Genomic DNA, 23,298 nt, shown 5'->3' on the forward strand with positions numbered 1-23,298 from the left:
CAGGACCTTCCTCCCATTTGGAACATTGTATATATTTCGAAGCACCGCGAAGCTCTACCACGACACCCCATAGACACCAATTTCTTTATGACAAATCTCTCACTCAAATCACTAAACAAATACGTAACTCCTGCTTTTTTATGGGTCAAAACAAGCACATTTATAGGACAAAAGAGAGAACAAAGAAAACTTCAAATGTTTAAGAGGTAACCTGAGGTGCCCTTGTTATATTGACATGAGATCCAAGCCATGTCTTGCAAAAAGAAAGTGAATGATAGGGATTCTGTGAAATACAATCAAACCAAGGCTCAAATTAGATTCTATTAGGCTAGCACAGCTTCTTCTAAACATGTTCCTTTAAAAATACTGTTGCAAAATTATATTAAGAAAAATCCACGAATAACTATTATTTTCATACAACCAGTAATTTTAATAAAATGGGTGATTTTTTTAGGGAAGGTCAAGTACTTGCAGAATTATTACTGCCGGCCTATGGCTAGTTGTGCAAGAGGGCCACAACGAGCTATAACATTGTGCCTAGAGCTTCTTCTTCTTTTCTTCAACAAAAGGTAAATTCTATTAATGCTTGAAAAACCATACAACCAGCTTCCCAAAAGAGCTGTCGATGAAAACAAGAAAAGGAACAGGTTACCCAGCTACAAGGGACAACATCTGTTCCCAGATATCATGCCGCATCGCCTATATAGATTCTGAAATAGGAGCTAGCAACCATGGTGGTGGTCGATATACCCAGAAAATACCCCTCACAGAAAGGGTGTAGAAGATGCCTGCAGGCCATTTCTGGCAAAAGCGCTCCCGTCTCTCGACAATCGCTCTCGAGCATGGAGTACCGCACTCCCAAATGGCATGCAAGGTGAATATGATATCCTACCAAATGGCTACTGGGGTAGCTGTCGGAGAAATCGTCTGACCTCCCATCAACTGGCTGCATTGAGCCACCCAGACGTTCCGGGCAGTAATGCTGGAAACAGTCTCCCAAACACCATCCTTTGGGAGAGGTGGTGGGCTGAACGGGAGGGCTGAACTGCGTCATGAATCTCAATCTAGGAAACCTGCTATCCATGTATCTTGTAAGCCGGCGTGACAAGGTCGATTGCAAACGCGTGGCCTCCCTCCGTGAGGTAGGCCACCATCCCCCACGTGAAATCCTTGCTCATCCTTCGCTTACTAGAAACAATCCTGAAGGATGCCAGCCATATCCACTATGCAACAAGGCAACCCCAAAGACAGTGCGGGATCGTCTCTAGAACTCCATCCACGCAACCAGTGCACCTACCATCTATCCTCATCTGCTCCAGCCAAGGGCCAATTGGCAAGGCCCCATGCGCCAACAGCCAGAAGAAATAAGAAATATTCTGCGGGTGCCAACTCGTTCAAAGGTGGGGCCAAAGCGGCCTATGACCTCTCTCGAGACATCCTGCTCTAGCCAGTGACGTGGGGGACCATGCTGTTGTTCCCTCGTTCCCTTGTGGGGGACATATACAAGTGGTGTACGAGAAGAAAGAGACCTCCTCCAGTTGGTCCGAATGCCCTATGCGGGCTAGCCACAACCACTCCCTTGGGTCCCATAGAATTTCACATGAAGGTCTGACTTCCAAATCCATAAGCGCACATTGCTCCCTCTGGGGTTGGTAAGACTATAGAGGGGTCGATGTACCAAGTCATGCCCATGTGGCCCACAATCTTGACCCTCTGCCATTCTCTCTCTAAGTCCACCTCTGTCTCCTCCTCCATCTCCGCCGACTCAGCCTGTCGAAATCCTCTCGGTCCCACTCGATAAAAGCGAGACTGGGGGGAGCCAAGAGACTCCCGAAAGAAGCGTAGCCAGAGCGGTACCCCTGTCCGCGAGAACTGTCCTAACCAATAATGGGGTTCCGTAATCCCTCCCACCAAGAGTCCGGGATCGCCTCCTTAATCTCCTGCATCCTGGTACCTGCTCCTCAGAGATAAGAGAGAGCATGTCCACGAGCCTCTGTCTCTCTAGGAAGTCGTCTCCATGTCCCGAAGGATCTGGCTGGTCCACTGTCCCACTGTGCCCATCCAATATGAGTCCACCGCCCAAGCATGCGCTCCTGGACAAAGCCGATCTGCGTCCCATGAATGATATCCAGAAGGTGGGGTCTCAGGCACAGACTCAAGACCTTAGCCAGGATCTTGAAAGCTGTGTCTAGAAGGGTGATCGATCTCCACTGTCGAATATCTGCTCTATCTCCTAGCTTCGGAATCATGCATATCCAACCTCTGATCATGGAATGTGGAAGACATCCTGAGTCAAAGATCTGCTGACAGGCTAACTGAAGTGGGGTGGAGATGTGCTCCCAAAAGCAACGAAAAAAGATCGGGGTCAAACCATCCTCTCCTGGGCACTTTTGGGCTGGAAGAGCTTGTAGGGTCTCCCACTACTCATCCGTGAAAGGCTCTTCCAGGTGTCTACTAAGGCTCTATGAAACAACTGTGGGGACCTTCTCCCAAACTGCCTCTCTAGCCAGAAGAGTGGTGGCCGAGGCCTCTTCCAACTGAAAAAGTTGGCAATAGAAGGCTGTAGTCATCTCGAGGATCTCATGTGGTTCTGAGTGCATCTGTCCTTGGGAGTCCCAAGACGTTGTAGATGGATCCTTGTTGACCGTGGTCCTGTGGTTAGGAAAAGTTGGCGGGTCATCTTGTCCCCTTGTTGGACCCATCTGGCTCTACATGAGTGGTAAGAAAACTCTGCTCTACAGACCTCCGAATCACGTAGCTCTGAGCGTGCGCACTCCAGGTGGTCCCTAAGCCACCAGGACCTTGGGTCTTGCTCCTGAGTCTCTCGATGTAACACAAGATCTCGACGCAAAGCCTGCTCCCGCTCTTGAAGAGCAACTCGCCGTCTCAGTGCCTGGCCCTCTAGCTCCCGAGTGCTCCGTTGTATTCGCACAGCCACCCACATTGTCCACCCCTCGATGGGACTGTCCACGAGCTGACTCCACATCTCTACCAACATCTGTTGGACATCCTCCTCTTGTAATAGACCATCCGGTATGCAGCAAGTGGTCCGACATCATAATACCTGCTAGAATGCAAGTGGACCCACCACGGGGTAAAGCCCAGTCACCCATATAGAATCTGTCCAGACGCTCTAGCAGCCCATCAAGCCATCTTTGGCCAAAAGAAAAGTGCAGGCTGCTTAGAAGTCTGGTAAACTCTGGCTCAAGCTAAGGATCCTCGCCACCACTAATCGCAAAAATGAACTGCTCCCAAGTACTCCTTTCCCCCGTTGGCATCTTAGTGAAAGAGGCTCCTCCCTGCTTATCCTACATGAACTCAAGGTTATTGAAATCTCCCCCAATAATCCATGAGTCCACCTCTGGGAGGCAATTTGTGAGCCGCCACCAAAAATCCGAGCAGTGTTGCCTGCAAGCAGGTGCATACACGTTTAGGATACCCATCCGGACCTCTCCTGTCTAAAGTCTCATCCAAACTGCGCAGCCTGGAATGAGCTCACCCTGTGCAAAAACCTTCAGGGCCATCGCATGAGATACTGAAGTGCATACCCTACCGCTCCTACCAACTGTTGGGGACCAGATCTACGGGCCTCTCCTAGGGAGGAGGCGGTGATGACATGCCACATCTGCTGCTGCTGAGAACATATGCTTTTGAATCAAAAGAAAATAAACTGACTTGCCTACTAGAGCCCATTGCAATTCTTGGCGTAAAATCAAGTACAACGGCTGGCTGCGCACACGGTCATGAAGCCCGTGCACATTCCAACTCACCTTTGTCAAACTCATGGGAATGGGATGGTAAAGAACAAGGCTCGTCTGTGCGTTGGAGCCTGCTCTAGGAAGCCGGATTTCAGAGACTTTGCTAGGGGTTTAGAGGGCGAATAATCTATATCCGTGCGCCAACGGACCAGCGTCGCCACCACTGGCTCAATCCCCAGTCTCTGAGCCCAATTTTGCATGAAAGAAACATCTACACCAAACAGGTCAACGCGTTGCTGGAGCATCTAATAGTGGAGCTGTGGAAAAACTGTCTCTACAGGTAGGCGGATCATGGCTACGGCCAAGCCTAATCCAGGGTTTACGAAGGAAAATCCAAGCTGAAAATATGCAGAGCTACCATGGAGATCCATACCCTGGGGTCCCATCCACTCGTCCATCATCTAGTATACTTGATGCTCCAACATCGCATCGAAAAGCTCTCAGGTCGACTTCTCTTTCCCTGTCGAGGCAAAATGGTGGATCCAAATTGGGTGGGTGCGGGAAACCACCACGCTGATGCCCCCTTTTTGGGGCTGCAGGATCAGAATGGTCAGCTCCTCCTTCTCGACCTCAACAGGGTGTTGGTACAGTTCTAGGATAGGGTGTTGGTTCAGGGCGCTAGTGCTCCAGATGCAACCTTGGTTGCAGCTTCTCCTATTGACTCAGCGTCAGCTTCAGCCCCTCTTCTTGGCCAGGCTCTTGATGATGATGTCTCTTTGGCTAGAGAGGCCCCCGCAGCTTTCCAAGATCTTGGCATTTCAGAGGAGTCCCTTCTCTCAGCTCCCCTCTTGGACAGAGGGAAAGGGGTTATTTACACTATTGATCCGCTTCCCTCTGAAGGGATTCTTCGCACCCCTATGATAGGTTTGGTTCATAGGAACTCTTTCACAGCCCTGGCAGACCTCACAGACTTCCCGGAGGAGGATTTTGTGCCTTCTACTTTTGGTGAGACAGTGGTTGGGGATCCTCTTGTCAGGGTGTCTTCTTCCTCAAGTGGACGAGTCCTTTCCCCAGTGGATTTTCCTCCACTTGGCTCCCTCCCTCCCTCATTGAGTAGGAGGTCTTCCCACATTGAGGGTTTTGTTTCTGCCACTAGGTCTGGTAAGATGTTGCATGCTACTTCCTCCCGTCGATGAGGATTATTAGTTGGAACATACAGAGACTTGGTGGTGTACCTCATTGCCGCCGTAGACAATTGATTAGGAATCAACTTCATCCAGGTGTTTTTGGTGGCTCCATTGATGTCTTATTCATTCAGGAGCACAAGCTGGATGACATAGATTGCACAAAGTCAGGTAAATTGCTTTTAGGCCACACTCTTTGGTCACCTACTTTGGGCACTACAAGAGGCACATGCATTTCAGTGTCAAACTCTTTTCTCCCCCTGGTTGTTGGACACAGAGTTTTCTTCCCCTCTAGAGCCCATTGGATTCTTCTTTTGATTGGGGGACTTAAGGCTGGATTCCTCAACTTCTACAGGATCATATCTTGTTCTAAAGGAGCTGCTCTCCTGGGCCCCCATTGCTGATTCGTGGTTCATTGGAGGAGACTTCAACATGGTGGAGTTGCCTTCAGACAAAAAAGGAGATAGAGAGAGTGGCCTCCACTCCTTGGATAGGGTAGCTTGGGATGCATTCCTCTTTAGTTTCAGTGGTAGAGATGCTTGGTTTGATGATGCCTTTCACACTCAGCCACAGTCACTCTTGTTTTCTTGGTTAAACAGGAGACCACACATGCCTATCCATACACGGATTGACCAGTTCTATGTTGACGATTGGGCCTTGGATAGAGGAGGTTCAGTTTGCATTGCCCCTGGGGTTTCTACTTCGGATCACTTTCCGGTGGTGCTGATGATTTTTGAGCTGCACTAGAGAGGTCGATCCACCAGTATTAGGATTATTGATGCCCTTTATACAAAGGAGGACCTCACGGAGGCAGCTTTACGTGAGATTCCTAGACGAGAGATTGGTGTTCGCCAACAGTTGGCAACCTTGCAGAGGGAAGAGAAAAAGAGGCCACACGATGTTTGGATTCAGGAGCGCCTTGCTGCAGTAAGGGCTCACCATCAGATTTTGTTCGATCAAAGAGCTGAGTATGCCTTTCATGCATGAGAGTCCTTCTGGATCCAGATGGGAGGTAGGGTCAATAAGCATTTCTTCTCTACTCATGGCCCCAGACATAGTAGAGTGAATCTTTCTCAGCTCATTGACTCAAATGGAGTTTTACAGTCAGATCCGGATGCAGTTATGCACATAGCTACAGATTTCTATGCCTCCCTTCTCTCAGCAGATCCTAATAGTGAGGACACTGATGATGCCAGGCGGGCCATATGGCAGTGTATTTCTAGGTTGGTGAAACCTTATACGAGGCTCTCTCTTGATGCACCTTTCACCAACATAGAGTTTAAGTCTGCTCTTCTTACGCTTCACAAGGGGAACTGCCCAGGTCCAGGCAAACTTACACCCTCTTTTTTCCTGACGTTTTGGGATATGATTGGGAATCACATTACCTCAGCCCTACAGGGTGTTTGGGACTCCAGTGAGATGCGTGACTCACTTATAGAGGGTCTCATACATCTAATCCCAAAAGGAGGGTGCAGAAATTTAGTGTCACAATGGAGACCTATCCCTTTACTGGGCACTTGCTAATAAAATCCTGGCGAAAGCAATCAGCTTGCATTTGCATCCTATACTTCCTGATCTTATTCATAATACGCAGATGGGATTTGTTCATGGCAGAAGCATTTTTATAATATACTCTCCTTTTGGGAAGCTTCGGAGTGGGCCATGCATAGTGGACAAAAGATATCCATTCTTCTCTTGGACTTTGAAAAATCATATGACAAGGTAGATTGAGATTTCTTGGAGGGCACCCTTCTTCATTTTGGGCTTTCAGATGCATGGATCAGAGGGTTTCAGCTTTGTACAGATCAGCCTACATCTAGGTACTTATAGGAGGGAGATTTCTGGATGAGTCCATCAGGGATGCCCTCTTGCCCCCTTTCTTTTTCTTTTTGTGGCTGAGGCTATGAGCATTTTTCTCAGATCTCGAGCTGACATTCTTGGGCTTAAATCACGGCTCAAACAAGAAGAGGACCTCATCGATTACGAGCTAGCAGATGACACTGCTATTTTCTTGGAGGCCTCCCCTCAGACTCTCACCTCTTTCAGGACAGCCTTGCACTTGTTTTGTATGGCAGTAGGGAACAAATCCAATGGCTTTTGTTTGGGTATCTCTTCTTCGCAGCAGTTTGCTCCAGTGTTGGAGAGCATCACGAGAAAACTTCTTTTCTGGAGTTCAGCCAAATTAGACCTTGCATCCAGGGTGGTGGTTGTCAACCAGGTTTTGTTGGCCACAGCTTGGCATGTTTGATCCTGTTGGTGTAGCTCCAAGGATTGCATCATTCAACTCATAAGGCCTATAAGGCATTTTTTATGGAGCAGGCTAGATGGCGAAGCAGTCACTATTGCCAGGGTGGCTTGGGAGACTTTGATCCTTCCCACGCAAGAGGGGGGTCTCAACATCACAGACCCATATTTGCACTGCAAGGCCCTCCTTTGCAAGTTTGAGGCCTTTTGCCTGGGGAGGAGCCTTGGAAAAATTTATTCATTCAAGGCATTCAGACTTGCAAACCCTCCTCAAGTGGAGATTGGATTGATAGCACCACATGGATTTTCACCTCAGCCCGCCGCCGTCTCAAATCTCCATCCTCCCCGCTTTTGGTTGCTATTCTGAAAGCTTGGTCAAGCTTTAGAAGTACCCTCGAAGAGTTACTCCCTCTTCTCTCAAAGAGATCGACAAGAAACCTATCATGTGGAATGATTGCATACTTGATTAGCATAGTAGGCAACTTGGTTTATCTCATTATATGCAGTGGTCGAAGTGGGAGAGAGGCCCAGCCGCTTCTGTCAGCTCTTGGAAAGCCTTCAAGAGGATTCCAAAAGATCGTCAACAACAATTGGTCAGTCACCTCAGAGGAAGTGCAGGGAGGATACTTCAAATAGATGCAGCCTTACCCCATGATTGGGTGGTTACAGATGACAGACCTGTGGCCTACAAAGTTCGGATGGGGGCTTTCTCCAGGACGGTATTCCTCTTCACGTCATTGTTTTCTTGGGGGAACAGGAAGACGCCTTGGTTTTTGATGTACAATCAGGTGGAAAGCTGTCTAATTCTTCGTATGATATTCTTTTGGGCACACCATTTCAGCCTGTTAGGATCATAGGCTATGTGGAACATTGCTTATGGGACTGCAGACATGCGAGAACCATTTGGATGGGGGCTGCTAGGATTCTTAGTACTTTTCCCCCTCATTTCTTCATCACGTGGGGATCAATGGCTTGGCTCTCTTTATCAAGTCCTTAGGTATTCTACTACAAAAGCCAAAAAAATTGTATCCTACATAGTCATATCCAAGGAAAGTAGTCATCTACAACATCATCATCATCATCATCATCATCGGCATCAACATCAGAAAGAAAGAAAGAAAGAAAAGTTTATTAAAGTCTTCCGAAGACCGATGGGTCTATGAGACTGAAAAACCTGATACAATGAGCTGTGTGGTAGTGGCAAGATGCTTCCTGGGCCATTTCTATTCGACGGCACCTAGTTGAGCCTTGATTACTGGAGGACGTGCCTATCTCTCGATATGGACAAGTGCATGCTGATGTGGATTCTGCTTGGGAGATACTGGCTAGTATTACTGCTTGGCAGATATGGTAGGCCATATGCACAGAGGCCATTGATGGATATCAGGTCTACCCTTCTCATACCTTGGCCAGTATTTGCGCTGATACCATTCACACTCTGATGGCCAGTTGGACGAGCATGCAAGGGTCCTGCAGGGCAGCCTCTTCCAGAAGGGTTATATTCCTTATGGAATGGGGGGGCTCCCCTTTTTTCTCTCAGACTACATCACGGTTGAGGTGGCATTTTTAGCCTCAACTTTGGTTTCTCTCCAGCTCTTTTTTAGTTTTTGCTTACTCTTCTAGAGTGTTTTTTTCATGTCCAGCATGATGTATTTCCGCATTGAGCTTGCTCTCACGGGGTTTTTTAATATACTTAATAGAAGTCTCTTTCATGAAAAAAAAAAAAGAATGGTCAACTCTAGGGGCATAGGGTACGTATCCAGGATCTTCAAATAATTCCAGGGACCCAGTCGCCAAAACTCCCTTGGCAACGGCCGGCCCACTCGCATGTGAACGTTCGAGGGCTCAGTCTCACAGTCCCTCTCCCCAGACGTAGGAGAAGATGTTGTATCCTGAGTGGGCCTGTAGCCTACGAGAGGTCGCAATAGAAGCTGGTGCCTTCCCCTTACTCACACAGGGATGAGCAGAGGGAGCAGTCTAAGCATATGGAAGAGCCATCATCTGATGCAATGCAACCTAGAGATCACATTCATCTTGGGCATGGTTTGGGAGATTTGCATAGTGGAAACATACAGCATAGTGTCAATTAGCCAAGGCAGCCCTTGGGAAATTTAGGGCACTTGGTTCGTCCCCGGGCAATGCAGATAGAGCAACCAGCCGGGAGTTACCTTTGCAGTCTCCACATTCTGGCAAATCCACATGTGAGAATGAAAATCAAGGCTTTGTTGGTGGACCTATTCCCCTTACGCTCACGGTCCCATCATTGCATAACAATAAGAAGGTACACTGCCTTCTCAAGGGCAGCTTGTCTTCACCAACTTGTAACCATCCCGGGAAATGCAGGAGTGGCAAATGTGTTCTACAGGCGGCCCTTGCTGTAGAAGAAAGTTTGTCACATGGTGAGTTGGAGAGATGAACCTCCTGTGCCTGATTTTGGACAACAAAGTCTGAATGCATACTTCACAGACCACTGTCCCCATCTGACCATAGCATGAATACTGATGCATACATGCCTGTAGAAAGGTTGCCCCTCGTAAGTAGGTAGCATCTAAGCAGGCCAAAGTATAGGCAGCCATGTCCCTCACCACAGCATAACACATACAGGAAGAGGAAAAAATGGGCATATAATTTTCTTTATTCGTTACACTAGCCTGAAAGAGATCTCCCAAAGCTACTCTTCCAAGTTGTAGTCATTCCCACTGTTTGCATAGCCCCCTATTCTGATTATCAACTCTGAGTCGTGACTCATTGCCTAATATGTTCTACAATCTCAATCCAGTAAATGGTTTCAACTTTGAGCTTTCTGATCATTGCATTCTATGGACTATAGTCACTAGTATATTGTCCCTTTCCCTCTCCCTCTCCCTCTCCCTCTCCCTTCTCTGTCTCCCTCTGTGGGGGAAAAAACAATTATTTACAAAAGGGATGTACCTGACGTACCTTTAAATAATTTCCATACGTCGCACATACCTGACATACCTTTAAAAAATTCCACATGGCGCACATACCGGTATTTGTGCTGTGTGTATGGCCACTGCGAGCCGAGAGAGAGAGAGAGAGAGAGAGAGAGTAAGAGAGGGAGATAGAGAGAGATATATAGAGAGAGAGAGTGTGAGAGAGAGAGATAGAGAGAGTGAGAGAGAGAGAGTAAGAGAGGAAGATAGAGAGATATAGAGAGAGAGTGAGAGAGAGAAAGAAAGTAGAAAGTGTATTATTGTCCACTAGAGGCCAAAATGGGCCCATGGGACATCAAGAACTCTGCATACAAGATAGCACAAAATCAACGTGCCCCAAAGAAGAGGCATCGTCGAATATCATCTAAGTGCTACGCAATATAATGCAAGTGAAAGTACATAATGTCAAATCTGAGCCTAAATACAGAGTAAACTAGATGCAAGGAAACCGCCCCCGGGTGCAAAATGGTGGGGGGGATGAGCACAATATGCCAATGCAAAGATACAAGTCCAGGTGTCACGGAGTCTGAGAACCAAAATAATACTGGAAATCCTGTCCATCGACTCTGCCTCCTGCTATGAGAGTACAAATCTGGGCAAAGGTGAGGTGAACGGCTGGTGGGGCGAGATCTCCATGAGTGAGTCTCCTCCGAAATGCTGCCATCATCCTGGATCGTCTGGAGATGAAGCGGCGAGTACGTCCCCTATGTAACAAGATCCTGCGGCGTCTACAAACCATCTCATATGTACATCCACATGGTGGAGGCATGTGTCCTGTGTGGGCTCTGCCGTCCTCGTGCTCCTCCTGGTCTCTGTCCTCTGGTATTCCCTTGATAGAGTGAGAGAGTGAGAGAGAGATAGAGATAGAGAGAGCAGAGGTATTCCCTTGATTTTGAGCTGTGACATGCTAACGACCGTTCCCCACCCTCAGCTACACCTTCCATCTCCGTCTCCACCCTTCCTTTTTCAAGCTCCTTGTGTAGCCACAATTGCTTCTCCTGCAACTGCTTCCTCTGTTTTGCTCCAGCTAGCCTTCCTTTTTGCTTTTCTTCTTCGCCTGTGCCCCTGCTGACTGCAGCTTTCTTCCAGTAAAAGTAATATATTCCCTTCAAAACCAGCATTACAGTAGCGGTGGGAGAGCAGTCTCCATCCCAAGCCTCCGAACCAAACCAAAAAGTTGTGGTGTAAAAGATAAAATCAATCCCAAACCCCGTGTTGGGTGATTCTTCTTATCTCCTTGCTGCCAACATTGAATACATCCTTGTGGTACAAGCCTTGAAAACAGCCATTCCAGATCATTAACTAATGTTTTTTGGAGAGGAGTACCACTTTGTTGCTTTGTCTTGGCATATCGAGTTCCAGCTGGAGATGGACAAATGACTACCAAAAGGCACATTTTGGCACTAAAGCTTTAACATATGTAATTATGGGCTTTGGGAGTTACATCAGCTCTACCAGGTGATAGCTGAAGCAGGGGAGGATTTGCTAGATCCTCTATGATAACTTTATGAGAGTTAGTAGTGTGCATGCATCTCCTCTTCATGAGAATGTTGGAAGAGCAGGAGGATCATCTAGATATGTTGGAAGTAGCCCAGTGTTGCATAAGAAGCACTCTCATGTAGGAGGTTTTGTTGGGCACGTGTGTATTGCTTTCTTGACACTAGCTTGGAAGCATGTCCCAACAGTTCCATGCTTGATGTACTCCATACATCCATACACCAGCATAGTGAATAATTTAGTGGCAGGGGAACCCATATAGGCCTGTAGGGTTATTATGTCTTTTCAAAGACTTGTTAAAGTAAGTGCCTGTGGCATTTGAGGAGTTTTCCTATGAATGATAGGCATATGATGGGCCTCGGAGGAGTGTCCATATATTTTATTTGAAGGAGCAATGGTATTGAAATGATTAGTTGAGCGTTCTCTCTCATTTTCCTTTGTTCGTCTCTTCACCCCTACCTGTCTATAGACTCATGTGCAATCTCCAATTCCCTATAAAAGATGCGATTCCCTTGAAACATAGAACAGCACAAAATTGTACGATACATTGAGAGGAATGCAGCTTGAAAATTTGGTACGAAAGAGCAATACACGAACATACCGTGCCATCTCCACTAGCAAGGCTTGGATTTCCAACCACAGTCGCTCCAGATCTGTTTACCAAAATAAAGGTTTGCCTACTAAACTAGAACTTGCAGTGCAAAGGAAAGAAAACATACTTTATTTTCACATATAGACAAAATTTAAATAAGTAGAAATTTACCAATAATTTCTCTAGACAAAAGGGTCTATGTGTGCGACCCAAATCATAAATACCACTCAACATTTTAATTACTATTAGCACAAGTTTTATCTCCCAAGGACCAAATAAAAACTAACATTTTTTGTTTTTTTGGCAAAAAAGAGACTTCTATTAAGTAAGAAAGAAACTCGCTAGAGCAAGCTCTGTGCGGAAATACAACATGCTAAGCATGTAATAAAAAACACCTCAGAATAATGAGGTAGAAAGAAACCAAGGCTGAGGCTGAAAATGCCAACTCAACCCTGTAGAAGTTTCAGAAAGGAAGGGAGAGTCTCCCCAATCCCTGAGAAAAGTAACTCTCCTAGAGGAGGCTGCTCGAGAGGATCCCTACATGGCCGCCCATATGGCCATCAGAGTGTGTACCGTATCTGTCCAAGTACTGGCTAAGGTCTGAGAAGGGTGAACCTGAGAACCCTCCATAGCCTCAGTGCATCTGGCTCTCCAAATGTGCCATGCTGCAATGCTAGCTAAAACCTCCCATGGAGAGTCAACCGAGGAATGAGCAGCCTTGAAGAGAGTGGCCAGAACATCCTCTAAAGAGCACGACTCCACAAGGTGTCGTCGGATGTGAAGAGCCCAAGATGAGTCATGTCTCTCAAAGAAAACCTAGGGCCCTGAAAGAGTGAGTCAAGCCATTGATCCCCAAGTCATATAGAAGGGGAGGCAAACAAAAGTGCTGAAAAGTCTTGCAATCCCCTTCCATATGATTCTCACCTGTCTGCAATCCCAAAGGCAGTGCTGTACTGTCTCCGAAGTAGAAAGGCAACGAGGGCAAGTAGGGTCAGTCCCGCAAACCTAGATCTCCAATGGTTCACTGCTATCCCACCATGAATAGAAAGCCAAAAGAAGAGAGTGATTTTTCTATTCCGGTGGGATTTCCACAGCCTTTGCCAAAGAATTTTCTGCAAATCTGCAAAAATCTGAAAATTCTCCCAATGAGGAGCTCTGGTGGGCCTCCAACCCCTACAGCTGAGCTGGAATTTCCTGGCATTACTGACCGTGTAACGAAAGAAGGGGATGCCCTTCTCTCGGTGCCCTTCATCTATCCACTCCCATTCCCCAGGGTCCCACTGCAAAAACTTAATTGGGACACCTCCATAAAGCCACAGCCTCCATGAGCCCAGGGCAATGGGTAGCGGGTCAGGATCCAAGTACCATTGTGAAAGAGAGCCATGCTCCATGAAGCCCACTATCCTGACTGGCTGAAACGGTACCTCCAACAATATATCGGCTGTGGACTTGGACAGCTTGCCCCCCAAAGAAACATCAAAGACTAGGGCATCCTCATGTGTGTTACGTAAAGCAATCACCTGCAAAGGAATGCCCCATCTAGAGGTGGAACAAGTAATAGGCATGTCATATGTGTCCACCCAATCCAAGGGCAAGGCTGCATCAATCTGTTGAACTCTCCCTGCACTCCCTCTGAGATTATGAACCACCTGGGCCTGTCAGTCTGCAGGAAGCCTCCTGAAGGCTTTCCATGCTCCCACAGTAGATGCAGGGCCCCTCTCCCATCGGGGCCACTGTATGTAAAGAGAAGCTCCAAGTGGTCTGCCATGCTCATCCAAAATACTGTCATTCCACATGATAGGCTGCCTTTCAATCTCTTCACAGGTGGACGGGGGAATCTTGTGAAGAGTACTCCTGAAGCTGGCCCATGCTTTCAGGATAGCAACCATAAGAGGGGAAGAAGGAGATCTGAGGTAGGGTGTGGTGAAAACCCATCTGGTACTGTGTATCCAATCATCTCCTAAAGTGGGCGTGCGAGACTATATGCATCTGATAAAAAAGTCCTTCCAAGGCTCTTGCCTTGGCATAGGTCCTCTCACAACGACCTTGCAGAGTAAGGCTCTGCACTGTAGATCCGGGTCGATGATATTTAAACCCCCTTCTCTTGTAGGAAGAATCAAGGTCTCCCAGGCCACCCTGGCTGTAACATCAGTTGTGCCATCTAGACCACTCCATAAAAAGTTTCGTACAGGCCTCTTGAGCTGAGTGATACAATCCCTAGAGTGGCACCAACAAGAGCATACAACCCATGCTGTGGCTAGAAGAACTTGGTTAACCACCACCACTCTGGATGCCAAGTCAAGTTTGGCTGAGCTCCAGAAAAGGAGCTTTCTTCTGATGCTCTCCAACACCGGAGCAAACTGTTGTGAAGGAGAGATGCCCACCCCAACCTGGCAGCCCAAATATCTGACGGAGACACCCCTCTGTCCCCAAGTGAAACCAATATCATTACCCCAATCCGGGGTGTCATCATCGCAAATCCAAAAACCATTGGATTTATGCCAATTAATGTATACACCTACAGCCGTGCAAAATAAATCCAAGGCTGTCCGAAAGGAAGTGAGTGTCCTGGGGGAGGCATCCAAAAAAACAGCCGTGTCATCTGCCAACTCACTATCTAGGAGCTCTTCTTCCCGGTGGAGAGGAATCCTCAGCCCATAAATATCAGCTTGAGATCTAAGGTAGATACTCATAGCTTCCGCCACAAATAGAAAAAGAAAAGGAGCAAGAGGACATCCCTGGCAGACTGATCTACCGATCTGAAATCTGTCCCCTCTTACCCCGCCAATAAACACCTGGCTATGGGCTGATCTGTAGAGAGAGGATACTCCTCTAATCCATGCATCTGAAAAACCAAAGTGAGATAAAGTACCCTCTAAAAATCCCAGTCTACTCTATCGTAAGCTTTCTCAAAGTCCAAGAGTAGAATGGCCAACCTCTGGCGGCTCTACATGGCCCATTCTGAGGCCTCCCAAAATGAGAAAATATTATCGAAAATACTTCTGCCATGCACAAACCCTGTCTGTGTGTCATGAATCAAATCTGGAAGAAAAACCTGTAGCCGCAGACTGATGGCTTTTGCCAAGATCTTGTAAAAAGTGCCCAATACAGTGGTGGGTCTCCATTGTGACACTAGATCCTATTACCCCCCTTTGGGATAAGATGAATGAGACCGTCTGTAAATGAGTCAGGCATCTCACCAGAGTCCCACACGCCCTGCAGGGCTGATGTAATGTGATCACCAATCTGCTCCCAAAAAGTAATTAAAAAAGAAGGGGTAAGTCCATCCGAACCTGGGCACTTGCCCTTGTGAAGGGCAAGTAATGCAGTCTTGAATTCTGCATTGGTGAAAGGTGCATCAAGAGAAACATACATCTCGTCCTTCACCAATACAGGGATACACTACCAAATAACCTCTCTCGCATCATCTATAGCCTATATCCCGGATTTGCAGTAAAAAGGGATGCAAAAAAATCTGAAGCTACACGCATGACGGCATCAGGATCTGACTGTAACACCCCGTCTGAGTCAAGAAGATGCGAGACACTATCTCTACTATGTCTAGGCCCATGAGTAGAGAAAAAGTGTTTGTTGACCCTGCCATTCATCTGAATCCAAAAGGATTCCCGTGCATGAAAGGCATACTCTACTCTTTCATCCAACAATATCTATATATGAGCCCTTGCTGCAGCAAGGCACTCCTGAATCCAAGCATCTGTGGGCCTCTTCTGCTCTTCCCTCTGAAGGGACGGTAACTGCTGACGTATACCAATCTCACGTCTGAGAATCTCACGTCTCCTGGAATCAGGGACTGTATGATAATAGTCACTAATTCCGGATAAGGCTGCAGCAACCTGAGATGGGCGGGCAGCTCCACCCTGTATGTGAGTAACCCAAATCTGTAAAATATTCTCCGTGAGGCTCTCCTCTGCATAAAAAGCATCCGGAATCCTGACACTGGCAGAGCGTCCTCTCCGATGAGGCTCAAGAATCTGCAACACCACTGGAAAATGATCTGAGGCGGTAACCTTAGTAGAAATGCATACAGATCCACCTCTGTCAAATGCCCAATCGTCTACATAAAATCTGTCAATACGTGCATGGATGGGCATGTGTACTCTCCTGTTCGACCAAGAGTACAGGAGTGACTCTGGCATAACATGAAAGGCATCATCAAACCAAGTGTCCCTGCCATTGTACTGAAAGAGAAAGGCATCCCAAGCTGCCCTCTCCAAAGAATGAATTCCACCCTATCTGCCTCCCTTTTTTTCTGATGGCAACTCAACCATGTTGAAATCGCCACCAATGATCCAAGAATTTGCAATGGGGGCCCAAGAGAGTAACTCCTTCCAAAAGGAGATTCGCTCCCCTCTGTTGTTGGGGGCATACAAATTGAGAAGACCAATCTTACGCCCTCCAATCAAAATAATGATCCATTGAGCTCTAGAGGGGGAGATAATACCATGACCAACAACCAAGGGTAGAATAGAAGGAGAGACCAACATGCAAGTACCTCCCCTTGTGCCCATAGCAGGCGACCAGAAGATATGTCCTAAAAGAAGTTTGCTAGCCTTAGAGAAATCACTGGCATCCAACTTGTGTTCCTGGATAAAAAGGATATCAATAGCACCTCCAGTGACACCTGGATGAAGTTGATTCCGGATCAGCTACCTATGACGACGGTGTGGAACTCCGCCTAGGCCCTGTATGTTCCAACTGACTATCCTCATCGACAGGAGGATGCTGGGTGGAAAGGCTTACCCGACCTAGTAGAGGAGACCAGCTTTCCCTGGGCCGAAACACTCCTACTGAGAGCAGGAAACTCAATAGGTGAAAGGAGCCCCACACCTGCTGAGGGGGAGGCCCTATCAAAAGGAATCCCAATGACCGGGATTCCTAAGGTGGAGGGCACAAACTCCTCATCCATGAAAGTCCTCGAATCTGCCAGTGCCGAAAAAGAGTTCCTGAGAAGCAGGTCTGGCCGAGGAGTGCGAAGAAGACCTGCACTCGTGGAAGATGAAGGAGAAGGATCTGCCAAGCCTCTATCAGAGGAACTGGAGCTCCGGGCTGAGAAGGCATGTGGCTGGGCTGAAGAGGAATCTGGAGTCCTCATCTGTGCATGCATTCCCTCGGTCGTCCTGACTGTGGTAGGACCAGTCTGTGGGGAAGAAGTATCGGTAGCCCCCTCATGATCAGAAACCAAAGTGACTGGGGCTGATACTGGTGTATCTAAAGGCCCCCCCTAATGTGAAACTATAGTGTCTGGGGCTGCAACAACATCTACCTCTGGAGTCTGGATGGCGTCTGTCTGAACCGGCGGATCAAAGGTCTCCTCCTTAGGTAAGGGAGCCGCTCTGATTGCTCTCCATCATGGTACTGGGTGTGCTGCGGGCTTTGGGCGCCCTGCTGCCCCCGGTGGTCCTGGGGTGCGGGAAGAAGGGCGCCTTGCTGCTCCTGGTGGTCCTGGATTGCATGGTATAGGGCGCTAGGGAGGTGCAGTCGGGGTAGTACGTGAAGGAGCCGCACCAGAAGACCTCTTGGGTCTTTTTCTCTTCCTTGGGCAATCTCTAGCAAAGTGCCCAAGGGTCCTGTAAATCCCGCACTGGTCCTGTCTACTTGCAATCTCGACTCTCTGTCGAAAGAGAGAGCCATCTGGGTGCTGAAGCATGATGTGTTCATCTGAGATGTTAGGGTCAAAGACAATGACCCTAACTCGAGGCACCCCGTCCGCTCTGACTGCCTCTGCCGAGAAAGAAGGCATGCCAGGAAGGGGAGGGAGATCTCAGTGACCACTCCGAATGTGGCTCCGATAGTAGCAAGAAGTCGATGGTAGACTTGAGGAAGACCAGGAAATCTAATGAACAGTGATGTGACCTGGTTGTCCTCCTCAACTAGATCGAAGCCCGAGGTGTAGGGCAAAAGAAAAATCCTCCTCGAACCCAAAGCCAGAGGATTAGCTTTGAGAACGGGTTGTGGACTCGTGGGAGTCGAAAACCACTTGGAAGAATCCACGTCCCAAAAGTCGAATATCTCTAAGGTGTGGGGCGAGATCTCTTGGTAACACCGCCAGCATCCAGTCTCTAGCCTGTGCTCTGCAAGGGTGAGACCCAAAGATGCGGGCGAAAAGTGATGTGGACCTTTCTAGTTCCACATCTTTCTTGAGCTACTGCAACTCGTCTTCTGAAAAAATGATGGTTCTCGCGGCCGGTGGAAGTGGACGAAGATTGGCTAAGTGGGGATCCATTCACCAATCGATCTGCTGCCCAAGATGCCCTGGAACACGGGCGCTGGAAGAAGGAGAACGGGAGAGGGTAGGAGAGAGGGGAAGAGGAGGAGAGGAGACGAGGAGGCAGCAGCGGGGGGGGACGCGGAGGGGAGTTCCGGTTAAGGAAGGGAGGGGGTCGGGGGGGGGGGGGGGGGGGGGGGGGGGGGGCTGGGAGGGAGAGGGTGGGTGGGGGAGAGGAAAGGAGGGGGCGGCACACGGGGGAGGGGGCGGGTGGGAGAGCGGGTGAGGGGGTTGGCAAGGGGAGAGGGAAGGCGGGTAGGCAGGCGGGGGGGGAGAGGGTGGGCGGGGGAGAAGGAGGGGGCAGGTGGGGGTGGAGGAGGGGGGCGGGGGGGGCTGGCGGGTGGAGGAGAGGGAGGGCGGGGAGGAGGAAGGGGAGCGGGAGGGTGAGGGAGGAGGGAGAGGGGGCTGGCGGGGAGGGAGAGGGTGAGGGAGGAAAGGAGGGGGCTGGTGGGCGGGGGAGAGGAAAGGAGGGTGCGGGGCGTGGGGGAGTGGGCGAGGGAGGAGGAGGGAGGGGTTGGGGGTGGAGGAGGGGGGCGGGGGGGGCTGGCGGGTGGAGGAGAGGGAGGGCGGGGAGGAGAAAGGGGAGCGGGAGGGTGAGGGAGGAGGGAGAGGGGGCTGGCGAGGAGAGAGGGAGAGGAGGAGTAGCAAGGGGAGGGAGAGGGGGGGTAGCGAGGGGAGGGAGAGGGAGAGGGGGCTGGCTGAGAGAGGAGAAGGGGGGGGGGGGGGGGGGGGGCGGCAGCAACTCACGGGGAGAGGAGCAGCTCTTTGAAAATAATGTAAACTTTTATTGAGAAGAATCATGCAATGTAAACTATTGAGAAGAATCATACAATAAAAGTTTACATGATTCTTCTCAATAAAAGTTTACATTATCTTCTCAATAGTTTACTTGGAAAATAATATAAACTTTTATTGAGAAGAATCATGCAATGTAAAAGATCTTTGAAAAATAAGAGGACGTATCCCACACGTGTAAAACCAAAGCATACACTACAAAAATATAAATGGCATCATATAGCTAGATGATACTGCACATTGTGTGATTGACTATAGAAGGCTAGGGTGAACAAGAGCGAGAAGAAGAAGATTGAACTGCATCTCTATCCCATTGCAAGAGCTCATGGGTCTCTCATCCTAACTAACCTAAAGAGCACAATACAAGCATGAATCATAAAACCTGTCACGAGGACGTGAAATTATGCGACTTTTAATTTGCGACTCACGTAATTTGCACGTGACTACCTTGAGCCTCTGGGACACGAGGGTCTGGCCATGGGGCAGGACTCGGGGAATTAAATTCCTCGTGGGCCCTTGGAAATAGTGCATCTGCGCCCAGTTACTAGGCAATTAATTCCTAGGGCCAAAGTGTGCAACAGGGGGCCCAAAGAGTGGTGCAATTAAAAAACTGCTTTTAGGGGCCAAAAGAGTGGTGCCATTAAAAAACACTGCTTTTTGGAGCCTAGGGCTTTAAAAGGGGGGGGAAGCCCTTGTTTTGGACGCAGTTGGCCAAATCAATTCCAGAGGAGCTAGATCATCAGTTTGGAGCTGCCAGAGCCTACCAAGTGCTGCTAGAGTCAAATCACTTTTTGCCAGGGAAATTCGTTTTTACCCAGGGGCTAGTTTCAGGTGATCCAGAGCCTGCCAGGGCAATTCGTTTTTACCCAAGGGCCAATTTCAAGTGATCTAAAACCTACCATGGAAATTCGTTTTTACCCAGGGGTCAGTTTCAGGTGATCCAAGGCCTGCCAGGGAAATTCGTTTTTACCCAAGGGCCAGTTCCAGGTGATCTAGGGCCTACCAAAGCAAATCACAATTGATCCAGGAGCATGTTGCAGGTGGCGATTTCTGCCAGGGTGTCTGTTCCAGTTTGCAATTTGTTGGGCTCTTCCAGGCTGTTCCAGGTACTTGCAATTGGTTCTAGGGCTTTTCCAGGAGTTTTGGACTCGACCAGGCTACTCCGGGTGAACTACGACTTGCTTTTTCAGGCTTTCAAGCTCTGCAGGAGATTTCGACCTGATTTCTAGAGCTTTCTGGATGTTGTGGCTGGTTTTGGTATCCTTCCAAGTGTGGGTGTTCTATTCTAGGCTGCTTCTGGGCTGTGCCAGGGCGGAATCAGCTTTTCTCTATAGGATCTTTGGTTTTCTAGCCTAGTGACCTAGCTCTGTGGGTGCAATCAAACAACCAAACACTTCCCGGCCGGTTACCTCAATCTATAGCCTCCCTGGCCACTACCCAACAGCATAAATCAGCCCTTCTTCGCGAGGAAAGAAACCCAAACGCAATAACTAGCCAGCAACCAATCAGGGAATGGCAAAAGCAAGCCTCCTTCTACCCATTACTCAGCTGTTGAGGGCTTTGTCTTGCAGTTGTTCGGCCGTGTTTGGCTCGTTGGGCACTTGGTTGTGTGATTGCAGGAGTGGTTCAGACAGTGGATGCTATTGGGGTCTTTGTTGCATGCTTTACTTGGCTGAGGGTACAGGATTGTCTAGCGATTGGATGCCGTTCACCATTTGAAGTTGAGCAGGGAATTAGTTTGCCTGTGATGCAGCTTCCAAGAGACCTTCGTAATCAGCCGCTTGGCTTCAAATGAATGTTAAATAAATACCGCAAGGGACGCCAATGTTTGGGGCCAATCGGTGTCTTGTTTCTGAGTAGGAGCGCTCTAGCTCCCCTGTGATTTGTTCTGTGGTGCATATTTACTGTGTGTGTTGTGTTTAAGTGGATCCTACCACCCTTTACGTTGTTGAAGCTGGTTTCAGTGGTTCCATTGCTCCACCTAACTTCTTCAAGAGGGGAGCCTGTGGTTGGCTTGGTGCAAGTCCAACGGACTAGGTGAAGAAGACAGCATACTATTCAGTAAATATGTCACACAAGGAGAGATCTGTGAGCCTTACTGAGGAGGAAGAGTAGATGTCTCAGTCTCTTGGAGGTGACCAGGGTGCAAGAGAGGAGACCTGGCATGTTGCAAAGCATCAAGATGATCGGACGGATGAGGAGGATGTGGAACTATTCAAGGCACAGATGCAGAATTTTATGAATGCTTTCACGCAGTTCACACAGGTTCCTCGCTTCTAGAAGATGATGAACTCCGATGTGCAGTGGAAGAAAAGGAAGCCTGATAATGGGAATAGGGATGTTGAAGCTAACAAGCGACTTTTCAGGATCAGCCCTCTCAAATCCCCTATGGTCAATAGCAGCAGTCTAATACGATTCCGGGACCGACTCAAGGTAATAATTTTCACTCAATGGTTTCCGGACAGCAAGAAGTTTTGGCAAACCCAGTTCAGCCAGATTATTTTGGTGGTGGTTCAGTGTTTTAGGCTATGGTCAGCCCACAAGCCCAATTTTCAGGTATGCTTGCTAGCCAAACAATTGGGTTTCAGCCTAGTTTACAGCCCATGGAACAGAACATGATGTATGCCAATGTTGGAGCAGCCCCAAGGATGCAAATAGGTATGCCTAATGCAGCAACAGGTAACCTTGCTTTGGGAAATATGCCAAATTCAGGTGCTGGTGTGAATAGTACAGCTTTTCCTAATGTTGGTAGTGTGGGGGATAGAGTGAGTGCTGCTGTCCCTTTTGCCCAAGCACCTGTTTATGACAATTTGGCACCTCAAGGGAAGTTGAAGGACTTTAAAGAGGCAGGTGCAGCTGTGAAATTTGAGACATTTAGTGGAGTGCAAGACAAACTTAAGGCTTTGACCTTTTTGCAGCAGCTCGATGCAGCCTACACAGGAAGGAATTTAACAGTCATCCAAAGTACGCCGGGCTGCAAGTTTCCTAAAGGGGAATGCACTTCAGTAGTGGACCACTATGCTTATGCAAAACATTGCACCAAACACGTGGGTAGGTTTCAAGCAGGTGTTTTCAGCTGCATGGCTTACCATGACTTTTGAAGTTGATATTATGACTGTTTGGCATGAGCTGAATTCCATTAATTGCCTCAATTTAGAGAGTATAACAGCAAGTTTTGGGCGGCTTTGTTGCCCGTTAGCTCCTACCAACTTGTTCCTTTCACTGAGTAGGTTGAGATATATTGTTGCGGGCTGCCTAAGGAGTTGAGAAACTACTACATGAAGACTCAAGTCTCCAATATGTCTCAGCTTATTGAGAATGCTAGCACGGCATATGCTTTGATGCAGGGGAGGACTTCTCGGTTCAAAGGTGGACAAAAGCAGGAATCTAAGAATGGATCTCGTGGGGATAAGTCTGATAGAAAAGCTAATCGTCAAAAGGATGAATGTAATCGCTTGTCTCCAGAGGAACGACGCGCTTTATATGAAGCTGGCAAATGTTTTATTTGCAAAGAGGAGGGACATCGGTTGTCCCAACCGTAAGAGGAAGGAGCCGGCTAGTCACACGGATGCCACGGAATGTTCCAAAGGGCAAGAGTTCCTAATTCCATAGCGGGTTATTTATGGCTGGTTTTGTATAGCGCAGTATACAGGTACTTGTAAAAAAGAATTCTGTATGGCAGAGTCTACCACTCTTTTTGGCATCCGATTCTGGATGATGTATACGGTTTGCAGGATGGTGTTCTCCCTGAGGTTTCGACAAAATGAGATTGCTATTTTTGTCATGAGGTTTTGACAAAAATAAGAATGCTATTTTTACCATGAAGTTTAGGTAAAATATGCATGTTATTCTTATCATGAGGATTCGACAAGATGGGAATGCTCTTTTTTGTCATGTGCTTTCGACAAAAAGAGAATGGATTCACCTAGACCTTGGTTCCGGATGTGCAATTCCTGGAAGTCATCTATGTCGTGCATCGTTGGCAGCGATGTACGTGGTGTACTAGTCACAGTGGGTGTACTACTCGCTTGGTTTGCAATGCTATACG

General features: G+C 48.2%; 1 protein-coding gene across 3 annotated transcripts in view; it reads right to left on the reverse strand.

The window, feature by feature from the left end:
- LOC147881810 (phospholipid--sterol O-acyltransferase-like) overlaps positions 1-23,298 on the reverse strand; it is a 158,316-nt gene that overhangs the window by 44,316 nt on the left and 90,702 nt on the right. For all 3 annotated transcript variants that reach the window (XM_087401585.1, XM_087401586.1, XM_087401584.1), the window contains exons 10-11: positions 12,179-12,230; positions 212-283 (exon numbers count right to left, since the gene is read on the reverse strand). In XM_087401585.1, the coding sequence (XP_087257711.1) occupies positions 212-283; positions 12,179-12,230 (124 nt within the window). The remainder of the gene's footprint in view (positions 1-211; positions 284-12,178; positions 12,231-23,298) is intronic.

The sequence above is a fragment of the Dipteris shenzhenensis genome, chromosome 30 (genome assembly GCF_047967505.1).
Source record: "Dipteris shenzhenensis isolate YYH24624 ecotype China chromosome 30, Dip_SZ_1.0, whole genome shotgun sequence".
In the NCBI taxonomy this organism is placed as follows: domain Eukaryota; kingdom Viridiplantae; phylum Streptophyta; class Polypodiopsida; order Gleicheniales; family Dipteridaceae; genus Dipteris; species Dipteris shenzhenensis.